The sequence below is a fragment of the Magnolia sinica genome, chromosome 8, assembly GCF_029962835.1.
Source record: "Magnolia sinica isolate HGM2019 chromosome 8, MsV1, whole genome shotgun sequence".
Classification (NCBI taxonomy): Eukaryota; Viridiplantae; Streptophyta; class Magnoliopsida; order Magnoliales; family Magnoliaceae; genus Magnolia; species Magnolia sinica.
In genome coordinates, this window is record NC_080580.1 from 68,779,366 (window position 1) to 68,800,879 (window position 21,514).

The 21,514-nt window shown below is 38.5% G+C and overlaps 1 protein-coding gene across 6 annotated transcripts in view; it reads right to left on the reverse strand.

Moving 5' to 3' along the window:
• LOC131253394 (UTP--glucose-1-phosphate uridylyltransferase 3, chloroplastic) overlaps nt 1–21,198 on the reverse strand; it is a 72,251-nt gene extending 51,053 nt beyond the window's left edge. For 2 of the 6 annotated variants that reach the window (XM_058254362.1, XM_058254361.1), the window contains exons 1-6: nt 20,522–21,198; nt 4,137–4,317; nt 3,844–3,993; nt 1,205–1,366; nt 922–1,094; nt 740–806 (exon numbers count right to left, since the gene is read on the reverse strand). In XM_058254362.1, coding sequence (XP_058110345.1) covers nt 740–806; nt 922–1,094; nt 1,205–1,366; nt 3,844–3,993; nt 4,137–4,317; nt 20,522–21,066 — 1,278 coding nt within the window. In that variant the 5' untranslated portion in view covers nt 21,067–21,198. The remainder of the gene's footprint in view (nt 1–739; nt 807–921; nt 1,095–1,204; nt 1,367–3,843; nt 3,994–4,136; nt 4,318–20,521) is intronic. The other 4 variants (XM_058254360.1, XM_058254357.1, XM_058254359.1 and 1 more) reach the window with 3 other exon arrangements.
• Nucleotides 21,199–21,514: the final 316 nt, after the last annotated feature.

The window sequence follows — 21,514 nt, forward strand, 5'->3', positions numbered from 1 at the left end:
TACTATTATATTATTACCAATAATATATTAAAGATAAAATGAGGAAAACACACACACACACACACACACACACACACACACACAGAGAAGGTTTCAGCTTTTATAAATTCACCAAACATGCAGAGTCTTAAAGACTGAGTGAAGGCATTTTATGCATGAAATTAGTAGTTGTGCAAAAAAAATTAGTTGGTTACTCAGGCTTGACGTCAATCAATATTGCTGCAACACTTTTTCCTACACTTCTGCTAAAGCATCTATTATTCAATATTGGATGTAAAAGAACCATGAAAATAACTAACCATTGTACGTTCCACTTATGTTACACGTGCATGAACTTTGAAATGGCCACTAATTATAGCACAGCTACTACTTTCAATTTTCAAGTAGTTGATACACATCATGGCTGTTGAATAATAGATATCTGTCAACTTGAAATCATAACATTAATTAATTGTTGAAACCAATGAATAGCAAGCAATGTTAACATAATTATTCAACAGCAAAGATCAAACTTAAATCCCTAAGTTCTTTATTTCGCTTTACCATTCGTAAATTTGTTGAAATCAAGTTTTCATAAAAAACCACAAAAGAGCTCTTTTTCATGCTCCAATTAATTTGCCTCCTAAGGACATCAAACATAAGAATTGCACTTTAAGTTACTGATGATTACTCAACCTTTTTACAAAGTTAGGCCAAAAGAATCTTTAAAACCAATCTGTGATGTAAGCCATAGCCATACCTTTCCATGGCGGAGGCCAATCCCCGCCAATGCCAATAGGGTCAAATCTGTTGCAGCCACCACATTACTGCAGTCACCACAACAACCTCAGTTACAATTCAAAAAGTTGACATTCCTCCACATAGTAGTGCTGAGCAATAAATGCTAGACTAATAATAAAAAAGATTATACATAAAGTTAACCTGACTTGTCGTACAGTTGCACCTTTTCTTCCATGGCTATAAAACCACTGGAAAATGCCTTTGTCATATGCAAGTTTCCATATCACACCATGACCACCAGGTTTGCACACTGGAGTGAAGGGCTTAGCAACCAACCAACGACCATCTTCTGCACCAACGGCTGGCACTAGAGGCTGGCAGTTCACAAAAACATTGAATTACTCTGTGCACAGGTATGATACAAGGAGTCCGACTTTCACAGATTGCAAAAGTAAACAAGATCATCCTATCATTCCATGCAAACCTGCTCAAAAAATTGAAAACTCAATCGACCTCTTCCAAACCATCCGAGTCTTTCACAGAGAGCCATGATGCACTGATTATTGTTCTTTGCAGAACTTGTCATGATTGCAACAGGGGTGATGCATTGCTTTCCATAGAGCTTATAATAGAGGAACTCTCTAGCCTGTCATTCATATAAGAAAGATAAACTCCAGTGTTCATTAGTTTTGTTATCTCAAGCAACTAAAAGATAAAACAAGCACTACATAATCATTTAGACATATAAGTAGGTTACATTGTCCTTACTCCATAATAGTGAAACCACAAAAATTATGGCACATTAGTACATAATTTTTTGTTTGAGCCAATCAAAGAGCCACCCAGAAAATTTATCTTCTGACCCGATTTCATAATATCACATAAATGGCACAAGCTGGAAATATAATCCTAGCTAGTATCCTATCATATGCTCACTACTGTCTGTTTCATCAATAAATAGAATAAGATTAGATTTATCATTTCTATAACCCCTGCAACCAGAAAACAGACTAAAAACTAGAAGTTAAAAATATAAGCCTTATGGACACTAACGACTTCCAAGTGGCATCAATCAAAGGCATCAAGAAATAACATTTGACTGAGCATTCTTAACAAGACAAGGGCTGGCAAAGTGAAGATTTGGAAAACATGTAAGAAAAATGAGCTGCAGTAAGCAGGCTTACATCATGAAAGTCATCAGCACTCGTATACTTTTACTTATATTGTTTTTGTTTATGGGCGAATTCTCTGTTGTATTTTTCAGGTTTATATTTGTGCCCAATTAAAACATGGGTTTTTTCCTATATAACAGTGAACTTTCTAGTAATTGAGTAATTCACTGTGCCAGTGCATGCAATCTCAAAACCCAGAGGGAATGTAACAGTCAGATTTCAATGTAAAGCCCTACCTATTTGCAGCCGAAAACACATTTCAACTGCACCTGTCATTTTTCTTGTGAGGTGAGCTGAGATTGAACCTGCAAGTTTGACACGGAATGCTATCCAATTGAGCAACGAGCTCAACATCAATGTTGATTCACGCCTTAATTTTCAACAGGTCCTTATAACTTCAGAGAGAATACCACATTACCAACATCATGCTTCACAACTCATCTAATTTGATTAGATCGTTTGAACAGAAATGGCCAAATTATAATTTCCTTATGCAGTAAACAAAGCTAAGTATGTGAGATTCCAGAGTTTTTGGACCTAGTCTTCCTCCCATGCTTCATGGGAAACTTGACTATTGATAAGGTGGCAAAACCAGGGTCAGGAACATTGACCTTCACTGGCAGACATACCCCAGTTTTTTCCAGGTTGGTGGTGAAGATGAAGGTGTCATCAATATGTGTGGCTTGGAAAGCTACTAACAGTTACACTGCATGAGATTGGCATTGAGGAATTGTATCCTTTTTTTTTCCAGCCTGTGGAACTGCATCCTCATTGGTGATCTACTGGCGTAAAGGTGGATACAGGCCAACCCTTTCAAGGATGTCATTTTTTATCAGTATCTAGGATGTCATGTATGAGTGAAAAAGGGCCATCAGTGTCTTTCAGCTAATTGTTGATTCTGATTAAAATTTATATGATTGAACACAAGGTTGTCGACTTCTTCTAACACCTGCAAGATCAACAATTACCAGTAGGAAATGGAAGCTCAAGCACACTATCAGCAATATGGTTAAGCCAGTTTTCTAGAACTTGTAGAAAAAGATATAGCAGTATTTTGAGGGTTTAGAAAATTGGGTGCTAACTAGAAAAGAGGTTATGATGCCCCAATGTGTAGGAGTAACTTTTCAAGGTTATGATATATTGTAGTCATATTACATATTAAATTGTAGACACGCCAGCAAAGAAAAATTATAACTAAGGACTAATACAGCCTAATGTTCAGTCATTAAAAAAAATAAAAACATAACGTTCACTGAACTGATCCATCTAACTGAAATGAAGATGTTAAACATCAATGCACACTATCCACAGCAGCATAGAAAATGGGTGGACTCTAAAAGCAAGTAATCTGCTCAAAAAGCTCTAGAGCTAAGTAGATGCTTATTTGGCACTTGCAGTCTTCATCAGGAAAAGAAATACCAGATCAGGACCCTGGTCTTGCACTGAGATTATTCATTCAATAAAGAGGAAACTTCAAGTTTCATGGGATTTCTTTACGTGTGTGTTTGCAGTGAATTCCACTACAACAAGAATGCATCATGAAACCGATTATTAATATCACTCCTAACTGTTAGATGCATGCAACCAATACAATGTCCATCTTATAATACATAAATCTGAAAATAGACCAAATTTAAACACGTAAAAAAAGAGAAGAACTAAAGTGGGAAAAAATAAAAGAAATCCAAAAACCTTAATAGGAAAAATAATAATGACTTGTAGACATATTATATAAGAAATCTAACTCTTCAGTTCAAGTTATCCACAAACATCATTCAAAGGAAATTCAAATAACCTGGGCTATCAGTACATGCTGCACTGTTGAAATAAACAAAAATATCAGATAAACATCATAGGAATACAAGTCAAACTCCTTTTATAACTTAATGCAATTCAATTATTTGAACTCAGTTTCTAGTTCCACATGCCAGAAGACGAGAAATCTTGGTACCTGAAGATCTCTTATAAGACCTTCCAATAAAGTCCGTCCACAATAAGGAAGCATTGCAGCAGGAAGACATTCACCTGTGACAGGGTCAACTAAACCAAGCCTGTCCCCAGAGCCGCCCAGAGGATAAATTTCACCCAGTTCTGCCAAACCCTAGAAATGAAAAAATGTTGATTAAGATTCCAATAAAATTCCTGAGATAGCCTGCATGGCAAAGTGAACAATAGCCTTTCAATTCTACTGCCTGTATACAAGTCCCTTCTTCCAATACTAAGGGAAGGACGATGCAAACAAACCTCAATTCCCCATAATGCTGCTTGAGATGCATATTCTGTATTGTCAGAAAGATCAACTCCACTCGGAAAATGAATTTCCTTAAATTGGCATTTCATTGACTCGTCCAGGTGCAGGGACCAATTCATGATCTGCCTCTCGGATTTGGATGGTGAAAGGAGCTCCAAAACCATTATCTGATACCTGCAATGAATATCCAATGCAAGTTACTAGAATTGTAACCATAAGATCTGAAATGGTTTGAGAAGTAGTTGCCAGCAATTCAGCAAAAAACAAGGAAAAAAAAATATATGTTTCAACTTTTGGATGAAGTCTTCAAGGTGCATGTTTATTCCCATAGATTGAAAAGAAAAGATGGAGTTCAAGGAAAAAAATGTTTCAACTTTTGGATGAAGTCTTCAAGGTGCACATTTATTCCCATAGATTGAAAAGAAAATATGTAGTACTCCTTGTTTGACTTAGATATCGAAACATACTCCACTCAGGGTTTTTCTTTTTCTTTTTCTTTTTTTAGAGATACTGAAATTTATTAGAATGCCTGCCAAAAGGGGGGAAAAAATACAATGCAACACTAACACTCCCTAAGGGAAGAAACAGAAGCAGCTTTATCTAGACCTTCCATTTATGAAACATCGCTCAGTCCGGTCCTTCCAAATAGTCCAAAAAATAGCCAAAATGAGAAGTCTCCAAAATCCAAATAGCTTTTCAAGCTTTCCCAGCCCCTCCATGCCACACCCAAAGTAGATACAACACCGATTCCGGCATGACCCAAGCCATGTGGAGCACATCAAGGAAGAAATCCCACACATTCCAAGCAAAAAAGCAATGGATGAATAGATTATCAATAGATTCCGCATCCCCCATGCACATCAGACAAATGTCGGGGAGAATAAGAGATCTTCACTGAAGATTATCTATAGTCAACTCTCCTTCTTCCCACCAACCAGACGAAAACCACCATTCGAGGAGGGACTCCGTAACAGTGTTTCAAATAGCGTACGCAACGTAGCGTAACATGGCCGTAGCGCTACGTAGCGTCCCAAATAGCGTAAATCCCCTGTAGCACACGCTACAAGGGTCGAAGCGTACGCTACAACTACGTAGCACGTAGTGTCCGTAGCGTAAGCTACAATGTATTTTTTTACTATTTTAGTTTTTTATTATTTTTTCACATTTTCTTTGTTTCTAATGTTGAGGAATGTGACACTTGTATTGTACTTGATACTTTTAACCTATGGGATTTTTATTTCTTTTCATAATTGTGACTTGTGGTTTCAATTAAACATTATTAATTAAAGTGGTTTTCTTAGAAAGTTGTTGATGTGATAATTATTTGATTTGACTTATATATGTGAATTGGCTTTTGATAAATGATAACTAATAACTTTTTTTAACATGCTTATAATTGATAAAATGAATCATCTTTTAGGCATTTTTATATTTTTTTCCCCTTTTTTTCACTATTTATTATATTTGTCCTATTTTTAAATTTAAAAATAGAAGTATCGTGTAGCTTACGCTACATGCTATGTATTTACGCTATGCGCTATAGAGGGCTGAGCGCTTCGCATCACGCTACTGCTATTTAAAACACTGCTCTGTAAAACCAATGATGAAACTGAAAAGAGATCGAACCAAGAATTTTGTGGATGGGTGACATTTCCTAATCATTGAATCCTCTTCCTGGAGCAAAGGCAGTGATGGAAAGTGCGGAAGGTGAGCCCTCAAGATCTGACAGTCTACACGAGTTTTGAAACCCTCACAAAGCAGAAGATTGACGCTCCAACAGCCCGTCTATCTACTACTGGAGCAGATGGATCTATTCACACCTCTGATCCTACGGTATAAGTGGTCACGCGATCTATGGATTAGATCGTCCCAAGGACAAGCCAAAATGGACAAACTACTATGCACACTATATCTCTCTCCGTATACTCTCGGTATTTCTTATGATTGATTACGAGAGAGTCTCATCCTTTATATAGGAAGGAATGAGAGTTTGGATGTGATCGGATGATAATCTATGGATTTGATCATCCCAAGGACAAGCCAAAATGGACAGACTACTGTGCACACTATATCTCTCTCCGTATACTCTCGGTATTTCTTATGATTGATTACGAGAGAGTCTCATCCTTTACATAGGAATGAATGAGAGTTTGGATGAGATTGAATGAGACCATATCATCCAATCACATCCCTATCTCCCATCAAAAATCAAATTCATATTTGAATTTGAAATTTAACTGAAAAGAAGAGGCCGGAAAAAACATGGGACGTACCCACTAGTGATTGCTCACCAGTGGGCCCCACTGGCCTAGGTCCAACATCTCCCACTCAATCACATTGTGGGATAGGCACAAAATTTTGTCCATTTAACTCGCCTAATAACAATTAAAGACCAAACATCGCGATCAAAAGAATCAGAGGCGTGGGACCAGCTGGATCACCGTAATCTTCTCACAAGTGCTTAAGTACTAAGTGACCACCTAACTAGTACTCAATAACCCAAGCTTTGCAATGCCTGTCCTAGTCCGCATGACCATACCGGATGGAGTTAACTCCCGGTCTGGACTACTCGGCCAACATACGCACTTATCCAATTTATCGAGTTATTCTGAAAACTTGATTTTTCACAAACTTTGACTAAAACCAATTCAAAGCAATACGTATATATATATGCTTTTTAAGAAAAATATTGTTTGCAAAAGTCTAATAAAACAACTCGATACTGCCAGCAGATAAGTCTTCAAGTGCGTATTTATAGTTCTAGAAACTTGGTGTAGCTGTCACGGTATCTTCCCTACGCAGATGTGTAATTTGGAATTAATCAAGCTGCTTTCCTAGCGTAACTGAGTCTGGCCAATCAAGGACCTTTCGTCATAGTACACTAAAGTAGCAACACTCAATCTCATCCTCATATACACAAGAGGAGGGTAGCTGAGGACACAGAGTCACCTACGGGACTGGCTACTCGCACGTTGCAATGATTAGATTGAATCAAAGCAATCTGTAGGTAAAAGGTCCCAGCACGTGGCTACAATCCACGTCGTAAAGTAGACAATACTAGGTGAATGTCGGGTCTACAATATGCAGGTTATTCTACATGAGGTACGACTCATCTCATAACCTCATAACCTGGCTATAAATTCAGGCCATATCATTGATCGCATGTAAATTCGACTTTATCAGTCTCATCTTCAATCTTGAATGATTGTAGGGGATACGAATCACTCATATCCTCATCCTTTATTATTCAAAATAAAGAGAAGTTCATGCCTCAGTGTATGAACATGACCCCAAATGTACCTCTCTTATACATTCAAGGTTGGTCAACCCATGCGAGTGGGTGACCGGCCTGCCGACAAAATAGAAATCCTACATGATCTCAAGGTAAATGCTGATGATCTACTTACCTAGTTTATATTAGTGTTCAATACTGAATAAATGGATTATGTTATTCATTAGTGAAATATCAAAGGTACTACAAAATAAGTACATCAATCAAGCTTTCTTCAATCCCATCTGCCTGACGTGAACCTGAAATAGATCTCTAGCTATAGGTTTCCTCATGGGATCAGCCATCATCTCCTTGGTAGGAATGTAGCTTAGGGCGACCTTCTTATCTCTCACTTGATCACAGATGTAATGATACTTGATCTCAATGTGCTTAGATTTCTGGTGGTGTTTAGGGTCCTTTGCCAAGTCAATGGCAGAAGTATTGTCTATCTTCAGTGATATAGGCTGACAAACACTCGGTACAACACCCAGACTCAATAGAAATCTACAAACCCATACACACTCCTGAACTGCAGCACAACATGCAATGTACTCGGCCTCCATAGATGAAAGAGCTGTGGATGTCTGTTTCTTACTCGACCATGAGATAGCTCCTCCTCCGAGTAAGAATACATATCCTGAAGTAAACTTTCCCTCGTCAGTGTCATTACCCCAAGTAGCATCAGAATATCCTTTGAGCTCGAGGCTTGTGCTTTCATAACACAACAATAGGTCTTTTGTTCCTCTGAGATAGCGGAATATATGTTTGACGGCTTGCCAATGAGACTGTCCTGAGTTACTCTGATAACGGCTGACTATGCCAACTGCATAGCTAATATTCGGTCTGTTGCAAAGCATAGCATACGTTAAGCTCCCTACTGCGCTTGCATAAGGTACTGAGGACATAGCCAATTTCTCAGCTTCAGTCTGGGGACACGACTTCCTGTCTAGCTTGGTAGCTTTATCCATAGGGGTTTCAAAAGCTTTTGAATTTTTCATCCTGAACCACTCTAAGTCTTTTGTATACAAGTAGCTTGAGATAAGCCTAAAAATTTCTTAGGGCGATCCCTGATGATTTTTACCCTAAGAATAAAGTTGGCTTCACCGAGGTCTTTCATCTAAAAGTTCAAGAATAGCCAATCTTTAGTCAATATCAACAATTACATGTCATTACCAACTAGCAGAATATCGTCTACATATAGAAATAGTATCAGAAAAGATCTTCCGGACCATTTCGTGTATACACAATTATCTTCTTCACTCATCATGAATCCAAAAGTGGCGATGGCCAAGTGGAACCTCATGTACCACTGTCTTGAAGAATGCTTCAGCCCATAAATAGATTTTAACAACTTGCAGACTTTCTTTGGATTTTTTTTATCCATATAACCCATGAGCTGTTGCATGTATATTTCTTCATCCATGTCACCATTTAAGAATGCGGTATTTACATCCATCTGATATACTCGAAGTATAAATTTGTGACAATGGACAAGATCATGCGGATTGAGGAGAATTTTGCAACAGGTGAAAAGGTCTCCTCGTAATCAATGCCTTCTTGTTGTGTAAAACCTTTAGCAACTAATCGTGCTTTATACTTGTCCACTGTAACACCTGCCTTTCTTTTGATCTTTAGTACCCCATTTATTACCTATCGCTTTGCGATTAGAAGGCAGATCAATAAGTTCCCAGACTTTATTCTTCTCCATGGAAGCGATCTCTTCATCCATAGCATTCACCCAATCGGTCGAGTTAGAAGATAATAATGCATCCTGATACGAATCAGGTTCATCATCATCAACTGCAACGCAAGAGAATGTTTGCCCCTCAATATCGAAGTATCTTCGGGGAATCAATCCTCTTTCGCTTCGACGTAACTCAAGAGCCTGCTGAGATATCCTCCCACTGTCCTGACGAACTATAGGAGCATCATCATCTTGTGAAGCAGAACTCCCACTCTCCTGAGATACATCAGGTATTTCAAAAAGTTCTATTGAAGCCTTTTGCTTCATTCGGCTGGGGTATCTATCTTCAACGAAGGTCATGTCCCGGGATTCTATCTCAATCCATCGTCCATGGTCCTCATAAACTAGAACGTATCCCTTTGAATGCATGGGGTACCTTATGAACACGCATTCAATGGTTTTACTATCAAGTTTACCTCTATGCGGAGTAGGCAGCAAAAGATATCCTAAAGATCCCCAAGGGTGTAGGTTGGCTCGAGAAGGAATCCTCCCAGACCACATCTCATAAGGTGTCTTAGGAATGGATTTGGATGGGACTCTATTAAGGACATAGACGGCTGTTAACAGTGTATCTCCCCAGAATGTGGTAGAGAGATTGGCTTGTGCCATCATCGATCTAACCATGTCCAATAGTGTCCTATTCCTTCTCTCTGCAACACCATTTTGTTGTGGAGTGTAAACTATTGTGTACTGCCGAATAATTCTAATGTTTTCACAATATAATTTAAACGTTTCAGATGTATACTCGCCACCTCTACCAAATCGAAGGATTTTAATCTTTTTCTCAAGCTGATTTTCGACCTCAGCTTTATATTTAAGAAAAAAATCAAAAGCCTCAGATTTGTGTAAGATGAGATACACATATCCATAGTGCAAGTAATCGTCAATGAAAGTGACAAAGTATTGACATCCATTTCGAGCATGTACATTAAAGGATCCACAGATATCTAAATGGATTATCTCTAGTGTACCCTTGGACCTAACCGCTTTAGGAAATGGTTTCTTCGAAGTCTTCCCGAACACACAATGTTCACAAAATGGCAAATCAACTTTGGATAAGAAGTCTAACAGACGAAAACGTACTAGTCTTGTCATACGATCCTTTCCGATGTGACCTAACCTCGCGTGCCATTTTTGAGATTCAAATACTACAGTTTCATTCGACATAGCAGATAAAGCAAGAGATGCATTATCACAATCTACCTCCAGAATAAATAAATCTGAAATTAAATTTTCTCATACAAAGATGAGGTTATTCAGTCTCAAAGAAACTCTTGTCCCGGAAAATCGAATATCAAAACCATCAAATAATAACCTAGAAACATAAATTAAATTCCGACGCATCCCCGGTGCATAAAGAGTATCACGGAGGATTATTGTTCGCCCTATGCGCGTACGGAGATGGGAAACGCCAATCCCTAGTATGTCTTCGACAGCATTATTTCTTATATATACTTTGTAACTTCCCTTAACTACAGGCCGGAATTCCTCGAGTCCTCGACAACTCCATGTCACGTGCTTTATTGCTCCTGAATCCAAAATCCACTCGTTAGATTTAGTATCAACGGAAAGGATTTCAGAACAAACGCCTACATACAAAGTATCTAGTGACCTAGGAATTGTCGTCTTTTTATGAGCACACTGTCGAGCATAATGGCCGGAATTTCCGCAAACAAAGCAAACTATATTTGTCTTTTTCTGCTTCTTCTTTCCATTCCCCTTCTTGAGATTTGGAGAAGGTGTTATGGTCTTCTGTTCTTAGTTATTCTTTTTCGCCTTCTTGCGAGCTTTGAACCGTTTCTTGTTAGTTTTTCGCTTATGGGTCTCTGCTACAAAGGCATTGGCCGAACCTGGCTGAATTGCATTCATTTCAACCTCACGTACCAAGTGGCCACAAGTCTCTGAACGTAGTGATAGAATCAGTATGATTTAAAATTCTTTTGATTTGGGCCCAAGATTCAGGCAAGGAACGGTGCATGGCTATAATCTTTTAATTTTCAGTCAATTTACACCCCAACATTCCTAAGGGCACCTATCATTTGCTCCATCTTACGGATATGATCTTTGATGGGGCAGTCCACTGACATCCCATACTCCTGGAATTCTAATTCCATTGCCCGAAGTCTCGCATCTGACTTCTGCGCATAGGCATTTGTCAGTGCTTCCCAGATTCTCTTAGCAGTTTCATGCACTTCATACGTAGGTATGAGTTCTTTGTGCATAGTACTAAGAAGGACATTACGAGCTGATCAATTCTATTTTCACTACTTATTGTAGCGAGTCATCGCAATCCTATGTTCTTTTAAATTCCCGTTTTCAGCCAATATGGGTTCCTCTTGAACTTCATCGAGTGTATACGATATGTCGTCCTCATCTAGAAGGCATCGCACCGCGCGGGACCAGTCTTCGTAGTTGTTACCATCGAAATGTTGTCCTTTCAGCTGTTCAGCGATTAACGCTTTGGTGACCATCTCTACATTGCATAAGTATCACTACTTAGCTATGATCTAAGGTATTAACTCTAATCATCAGCATTTCTACGTGTTATACAAATTTTCAGAGTATAAAAGTAGTCAACACATCTTAACGAGATCTGAAAGTCCACATACCCGAATGGGCGGTGTAGAACAATCAAGTTCTCTTTTTAAGATGGAATTGATGCTTTTATAAAATTACAATTATATAACGTGCAACCTTCCATTACTTAGTTGCATGCATCATTTGGTAGAGGAGAATAAACTCCCACTCAGGTTATGCACTACTTTCATTTTTTTTAAGGAGGATTCTAGCACTAAGTTTTTCTTTATTCCAATGAAAAAATGGCTAAGATCTGATCACATCAGGCCTAATTATATCACATATATAAACATCATCATCATAAAAAATAGAAAGTGCTTAAATATGAAGAGAGTCAAATCTTCACTAGTGATCATGTCCATTAGAGATGGATCTGATCATCACCGTTAATGATCATTGTTGATGATGGATCCTTTCATCAACATTGATCATCATGGTCAATGATCATTTCGATCACTAATGATCTCTTGATCAACAGTGAAGAAAATGTTATAAAGGAAACAACATTCATATGCATATATATGTACATGTCAAAAAAAAAAAAAAAAAAGAAAAGAAATATGCATATTAATTGCAAGAAAGCTATAGGGTTTTAGGTTACCACAAACGTGCAACTGGACCATAGTTTATTGATCCAACAGTTGATAATATGGGCCGTACTTTGTATATCCCATATGTCAATAATCCAGTTGATGTAAGAATCTAATCCCTTCATTTTATTAGATGATAGGATTATTCATTCTAGGATATATTTATTTCAAGGAAGATCGATAGTGAGACTAACAATCTCAACAGTGTAGATCATTGAAAAATGGGCCCACCTGTACAAAACTGAAAACCTGAGCAGTATCCCAATCCCAGGGTCCATATATAACACAAGCATACATGCAACTACTGCACACGGGACTTCACTTGTCTGAACTTGCCTAAGTTACATGAGCCCACGTGATATACATGTGAAATCCACTCAGTTTCTCAAGTAATGGGCTATTCTATTGATGTGCTTTAGCCCAAAATTAACGGTTAAGATTGGAGAGAGAAAGTATCAACGGCTGAGATTAGAGAGAGAGGTGGCACAACCCATGAAGCCATTCCCTCTCTATGACCTCTACAAGCCACTTATAGTTCTGGAAAAACGGATGGACACCATGGATTTAGAACACAGACTTCAAGGTGATCCTCATTATAGAGGTTTCCATGGTAGACGTTCAATCCCCGCTACATATTACAGTGTGGTCCATTTGAGAATTATATCTATCTTATTTATCTTCTCAAGGCTAAATCCGAGCTCGCCAGATGGATGGACAGTTTGGATACAGCACATATCTAGTGATCATACCCATGTGTTGCTGACGTGAATACAGTTGATATCTTTTTCTTTCAACGTGAATACACATAATGTGTTTTAGTTATTCTTACAAGTGGGTCTCAACATTCAGCAATCCAGACCATTGGTGATAGATCTGGACCGATCATTAGATCTGTATCACAATCAATGATTTTCATGCAAAAATTACACTGATCCAATGATCCAATCCATCCAAACTAGGCATTATACTCTCATAACCATCCGATTTCCACAACATAGATTCAATAGATGTGGCATCAATGGGAAATACTCCAATGCTCTCAAAAAAAAAAAAAAAACTTAATATTATAATGTTTCTAGTTGCATTCGGTCATATGGACACACATCAGATGGTGTGATGAACATCAGCCAATCTGCTCTAAAACAGCAGCAATATATTTGTGGTGTACTATAATACAACAGCTATATAGCTCGTAGCTTGTGTGTTGCACATTAGCCAACACGTGTACAGAAGCTATATATATATATATATATATATATATATATATAGCAGAAGCTATCTCCCAGAACAACACGTGTACACGTGCACATCAGCCAACATGTGTACACGTGCACATCAGCCAACACGTGTACAGATGTTATATATATAGCATAAGCTATCTCCCAGAACAACACATGTACACATGCACATTTGTGGTAACCCAAAACCCTACAGCTTTCATGCGAGTAATATGTATATTTCTCTTTTTTTTTTGACATGTACATATATATGCATATGAATGTTGTTTCCTTTATAACATTTTCTTCACTGTTGATTAAGAGATCATTAGTGATCGAAATGATCATCGACCATGATGATCAATGTTGATGAAAGGATCCATCATCAACAATGATAATTAACGGTGATGATTAGATCCATCTCTAATGGACATGATCACTAGTGAAGATTGGACTCTCTTCATATTTAAACACTTTGTATTTTTTATGATGATGCACTTATCCAACTTATCGAGTTATTCTGAAAACTTGATTTTTCACAAACTTCGACTAAAACCAATTTAAAGCAATACTTATATATATATATATATATATATATATATATATATATATATATATATATATATATATATATATATATATATATGTTTTTTAAGAAAAATATTGTTTGCAAAAGTCTAATAAAAACAACTCGATATCCGCCGTTAAATTCTCTGATACCACTGATGGGAAGCGCGGAAGGTGAGCCCTCAAGATCTAACGGTCTACACAAGTTTTGGAACCCTCACAAAGCAGAAGATTGACGCTCCAACGGCCCGTCTATCTACTACTGGAGCAGATGGATCTATTCACACCTCTGATCCTACGGTATAAGTGGTCCCGGATCGCAATTTATGGATTAGATCGTCCCAAGGACAAGCCAAAATGGACAGACTACTGTACACACTATATCTCTCTCCGTATACTCTCGGTATTTCTTATGATTGATTACGAGAGAGAGTCTCATCCTTTAAATAGGAACGAATGAGAGTTTGGATGAGATTCGATGAGACCATATCATCCGATCACATCCCTATCTCCCATCAAAAATCAAATTCGTATTTGAATTTGAAATTTAACTGAAAAGAAGAGGCCGGAAAAAACATGGGACATACCCACTAGTGATTGCTCACCAGTGGGCCCCACTGGCCTAGGTCCAACAAGTACAACATGCTTGAGGCAATCCAATAGGCCGATAAACTCTAGGACCTCATCATCTGTCAAGTTCCTACACAAAGGTCTTCAAACAACACCACCAACACAAATGGAGAAACACCAAGAGACCAAAATAAAGTGATCCAATGCAAGACAAGCTAATAGTGGGAAGGCATCTTGAAGCGTTCTGTTGTAGCACCAAACGTCTGTCCAAAAGTGGATATGGGTTTCGTTCCCAAGAGCGAAAGCAATCTCTCTACGAACAAGATGTTCGGTCAATGCTATAGCTTTCCATGTGCTAGAAGCACGGTAGAGAGAGGATCTCTTTAGAGACCAATCTCCCTCTTCAACTCCATACTTGTTGACCATGATCTCCCTCCAAAGCCTACCATGCTCGGTAGCAAATCTCCAATGCCATTTCCGAAGAAGAGTTGTATTCATGAGAAATAAACTTTTTTATACCCCCACCCCCTTCGGCAATCATCTTACAAACCTCCCCCCATCAAGCGAGATGAAACTTTCGGCTATCCTTAGCAAGGCATTCCGTTACGGTAATGGTGGCCATAATGGGCACCACCATTACCTTTATGATACGGGTTGTAATAGTTGCTACAGCCCTCATAATGGTCGTTAATGTCATTTCTGAAGAAGAGTTGTATTCATGAGAAAGAAACTTTTTTATACCCTCACCCCCTTCAACAATTAGCTTACAAACCTCCCCCATCAAGGGAGATGAAACTTTCGGCTATCCTTAGTAAGGTATTCTGTAACGGAAATGGTGGTCATAACGAGCACCATCATTACCTTTATGATACGGGTCATAACGATTGTTACGGCCCTCGTAACAGCCGTTACGCTCTCTTTTTTATTGAAAGAAAAAACTCAAAAAACATGTATCTGCCTTATAACATTGAAAAAAAAAAACTGAAAAACACGCATTTGGCCCGTAATAGACCATTACGGGGCTATTACGGCCTCTACAGGGGACGTAACGAGGTCATTTTTTTTACATAACGGTTGTTACGACCGTTATGACCCCGTAATGGGTAACGGTCGCCACTGTTACCTTTACATAATGGCCTTTATGGCACACCATGATCCTTAGCCCCCTTCCAAAAAAAAATGCCTTCGCAACTTTTCAAGCCTATTAGTAACCGATCTTGGACATTTGAATAGAGACGTGAAATACACCGACATGTTTGAGAATGCAGCCTTAATGAGGGTCAGCCTCCCTCCCAAAGATAGATACCGACATTTCCAACTAGCTAGTTTCCTCTCGATTCTTTCGATCACCTTTACCCATAAGTGGTTAGCGGGCTTTCCGATATACAGAAGCAGACCAAGATACGTAGATACATCAGTGATTAAAACAATATGGATGCTTTAACGCATTGTCCATAGTTGGAAATATATGGACTTTACCAAGGTAGCTTCTTAAATCCACTTGCACAAATGACAATTTTTAGACATATTTAAGTAAGAAACTGATGTTTTATTGCTTTACATAATCATACAAATTGTTTTATTAGTGATGTAAAATGGTGCATTTGACAGCATTTGCTACTACATGCATTACATAATAAGTCTTTTTTTTTCTTCTTTTCTTTTTTTTTCTTCTTCTTCTTCTTCTTCTTCTTCTTCTTTTTGCTTTCTTATAATCGATTGGTGGTTTCATCTTGGAGAAAGTGAAGATGTAGGACAACTCCTTTCGCTAGGTGCGAGAGGAACTAAAGCTAGTTTTCATTAATTCTTTCGAATAAGTTATGGACCAAGACATTGGATCGGCTCATTAACATGCACTATAATATGAAGTTGAGATTACGAAATGCGAAGCGTATGATGAACTTGATTGAGGAGAACAACTTTTGTCCAATAAACTTGAACAATATCTACGATGAAGATGGCCTACTTCAACCTTGGTTGGAATAAAGGAAGAAAAAGGTAGAAGAGAATAGTAAAGAAATCGAGGTGCACGACCCACTGTTACGCACAAGCCAACAAGAGGGTCATGCGACAGTTTTGATGATGGTTACAAAAGATTCAACCCAAGAAAAGAGTAACAATGAAACCAAGATAAATGATGACGGTAAGGATGATGTAATGCACCTAGTCTTGCTTCTGGTGTTGCTCAGTATACAAGGGTACAACCGTTCACAAAGAGCATCAACAAAGCAAAGGAGGTTGAACATAGAGTGCATTGATTCACGATGCCACCAACAAGGGGAGGAGCATCGTGCGAAGGTCGGCATTAATGGCACTAAAAGAGATGGGAAACCAATAAAACATCAGACAGTTTATGGATACCGTTATGAACATGGACAGTTTAGGGAGGCTCCTGAGGCACTTTCTTGTTGGACTAGACCTGGATATGATCCACATGGCGCAAGTCGAAATGGGAAATATAGATATCCATATCCAGATCCGATTCATTCGTCACCGCAGTCTCAGTAGTATGGGTATGGCTATGTCTATAACTGTAAGTTTGCATCTAGCACTAGCGGATATTCTATTTAGGTTTGACACAGCAAATGCCCAGTGATGAAGATGACCGTGATCAGTCATCCTTGGGTTTCATTAACATGATCTTTCCCTTTGACTATTATGGATATGTGGCACCCGTTCCACAACAACAAATGAATGATGACAACGTGGAAGTTGAGCAACTATAGATATCACGATTTTCTTTCTAGCAGTGACATGATTAGTGAGTAATATTTATGTATTTATTTATATTTTCACATCACTTTATATACTTCATGCATTAACATCTTACTATGGTTGTTTGTGGTCTAATGGTTATATAAGTATAAATATATACTTGTCGCATCATTAGATTCATGTTTATATAATCTTATTAAATTATTGATATTTTATATTTAGAAAATTAAATATAACAATTTGGAAGTCAATCTAAGCCTCTCAAGTTAACAAAATCATTAGCAGCCCAAGAATCACTCTTATCAAAGAATGGCCCGTTACACCATCAACAACATGTTAAAAATAAATAAATAAATATACATATTTGGAATCCTCTCATTTTATATTATTTTCATATTTTTTCTTTTTAAATAATTGATCTTTATGAGGGTGTAACAGTATCATGGCCAGCCATTACTGTTATTGAATACCTTGCCCTTCATTGGATTATGTGAGGAATGGCCCCATCATTGTCGTTTGTGTCCATGTTAGAATGTGAAGCCTAGGAGTTGGGTAAGCATCACAATTTGTCGCTTCCACCACATATGGACAAACGTATTTCAATTCTTTTTCCGTGGGCCTTGTCTGGGTTCCTAATTTTTCATATTTTTTTTTTATATATTTTGCTACATTTTTAGATGGTTTCAAGAATGACTTGGCTTTCTCTAATGAAATGAATATCTAATCTATTTTTCAGTTGTTTCATATGGAAATTACAAATCAACTTCGTTGGATATGTGTTTTACATTCTGATAACGCAAAGTATTATGGATCTCATGATTTGCAGTCTTATCTTGGTATACATGATATTTTGCATCAGACTCGTGTGTCCTTACCCATCAACAAAACGGAGTTGTAGAAGGAAAAATGACATGTAATCAACATTTAATCAAAGTTACACATGCTTTTTGGATATATAAGACTGTTCTAGGGGATTATTGAAGTGACACAATCTTACCGACATGTTATTGGATCAATAAAATGCCATCATCTGTTTTGAATGGTCAATCCCCTCCTTAAATCATATTTTCTAATATCACATTGTTTTCTTCATCACCTAAGGGCATGTTTGGGCGGTGGGATTAGAAGGGATTAGGTGGGATGGGATTCAAAAAACGTAATTATTAGCCATGGCAGGGATTGTCCCCTGTTGCCATAAGATAAGATTAATTCCATGCTTTGTTGGTAATACAGTGGTACATTGAATGGATATACCACCATCATTTAAAATTACTAAGAATAACACACGTGTTATATCTAAACCGTTCATTTGTTTTGTAACCTCATTTTATGGCATGGGCCTAAAAATGAGGTAGATCCAAAACTTATGTGGCCCCAAAGAAGTTTTCAACGGTAAGTATTCAATCCCCGTTGCTTTCTATGGTGGGGTCCACTTGAGCTTTAGATTTACCTGATTTTTTGGCCATGCTCTAAAATAATCTCGAAAAATGGGTGGACGGTGTGGATATAGCCCGCACATCAAGGTGGGACCTACATAACTTGCTAAAATTGAGTGAAATTGGCACGGGACCAATGCAATTCCATCTCTTCTAATTCCAAGCTTTTCCATTCTTCCCAAACATGGAGTGGAATTGGCACAGGACCAGATGAATCCCATCCCACCTAATCCCTTCTAATCCCACTGCCCAAACACGCCCTAAAGCTTTAGATGTGTCAGGTTTGTTCATCATTTAGATCGACAATATGATAAGCAGGCCTATCATTCAATTGATTGTATTTTTATAGGGATTCTCAAACCTAAAGGGGGTATCATTGTTATGGTACAAGCTTACATTTTTATTTTTATTTTAAAGGTTTGTTCTAATGTAACTTCCCTTGAGTCTGCTCCTTTTCAACAAAGAGTCATCGCTTGCAACACAATTTTTTGTACCAAACTTGGAGATATTCCTTCTAACCCTTCCATTGTGGCTATGGTCCCCTCTCTACCACTATGCCTCGAGTGCCTTCTCTTATGCCAATTGAATATACTATAATTGGGAGGAAGACTCCCAGCTTCAAGTATATGTCAAACGCAAAAAGAAGAATAATCAAGTCAATACCAAAAGGCTGCTACTCAAGTCTCCTTTCATGTCCACAGATTCAAAGCCGGTTGTTGAATCTTCAAAGGTCTCAGTTGATCCCAATCAGTGTTCACAGTTTTGGCATGGTTACATGTATCGATGACTTGGATAAGGAAAAATGTATCAATATTGTCAATAATATCGCAAAAATAAAAATAAAAATAAAAAGGTAAAATATCATCGTCCAAGGGAAACATTGGGAAAAAGATGGAACTTTTCAATGAAACTTCAGGAGATGCTATTGAGAGAGAGAGAGAGAGAGAGAGAGAGAGAGAGAGAGAATGCTTACACGCTTAGTACTCAAAATATTACAAAAAACAACTATGCATATTAGGTTTTCATTCATAGAGGCCTAAACCATCCACTCTTGGACAAAAACAGTGCAATGATCTAGTTAGGAACATCATTTGAAAGTGTTTCTAATAAGAGGCAGCAATGATCCATCCATCCATCCATACATCTATACATGCAAAGGTACACCCATCCATACATTCATACATCCACTCATCCATCCATTCATACATAAACCCATTCATCCATTCATACATATATAAACCATCTATCAATACATGCATACATACAAGGAATAATTTATGAAACAACTTTCTTATTTTTTTTTCAGAATAAACAGATTCTACATACACACATTCACGCATACATACAAGGATGGACTCGCACCCAGATACCTCAAAAATTCAGGAAAACATCCAAAATGGTTGGACACGGGAAAACTGAAACACCACTATATTTACACACATGTCAATAGCATGCTGTGCGAAATCCAGTTCATTCATCTGATTGGCCCTACAGTGCCTATCCTGCAGCCAGCGCAGCCACCTTTGGGGCAGTTGCAGCAAAGTGAAGCCAGCAAACTCTCCCAAATGTGGAAAATTTTAAAATTTCAACTCCATTAGCACAATCCAAGTCATTTCTCATCCAAATGCAGCAGAACAAAGAAAAGGATAGCAGAACAAACAGAGAATTGAATTCCAGTCGATTCAGCTTACCCAATAACGCCTCCTATGCAATCATAGAACCATTCAATCTCTCCCAATATCTGAACCAGCTTCCTCAACTCGGCAAGACTGCTCTCTCCGTCCCCATAGAAAGCCCCATACGCGCTTTCCAGCACATGCTCTTGGCCTGCAGCAACAAGGCATTTGAGCAGGAACAGCTCGGCGCGTTCAAGGCCGAGCAAAGAGAAAACCCTAGAATTCTCAAAGAACTTCTGGACTCTGGAGTCGGTGTCGAGGATGCAGAGTCTGGAATTGAGGTCGGGGGAATTGGAGAGCCGGGATCGGAGGATTTCGAGGCGCCGGATCTCCTTCTGGAAATCAGAGTCTGGAGCTGGAGCGTACTCGACCGGAGCTGTCGAAACACGAGTGGGAGAGAAAGAAGGAGAAGAAGAAAGAGAGAGAAGAGAGAGGGACGAGAGAGGTTTTGGAGGGAAGAGGAGGTTTTTATAGTGGAAGGAGAAAAGACGGAAAGAAGGTAAGGAAGGAGAGGAGGAGGAGGAGAAGGGGCGGTGTAGGATAGTGCTACTGTGCGCCATGGGCGCTGTTAGGAAGTGGTGGTGAGAGAAGGAGAGAGGGAGAGTTTCTTTTTAAATGGGAGGTGGAGAGGAAGAGACCGTTTTTTTCCGTTTCATCCGTCGAGTGATGAATGAGAGGGCCTGAGGATCAGACCCGTCCATTTTCGGAGGAATGTAGATGCAGGTTTTCAATGGGCCCCCATTCACCTCTAGAAATCAAAGGTCATGATCACCCTTGAAGTGCGATGATTGGACCATAAGTCTCATCGGAGCATTCTTTTTCATGTAGTCCATGGAATAGAAATCTGATCAGCAACTGTAGAAACGCCAATCGCCTTCCATTTTGGGGCTTTAATCATCATGGGTGGGCCATGTCACAAAAGGTCAGTCTCCTTCACTAAAAGGATCTTAGCTGTATGACTGGTGGCTTCTGGATCAGGAAGAGGTGGGCCCATCTCTGTATTGCATT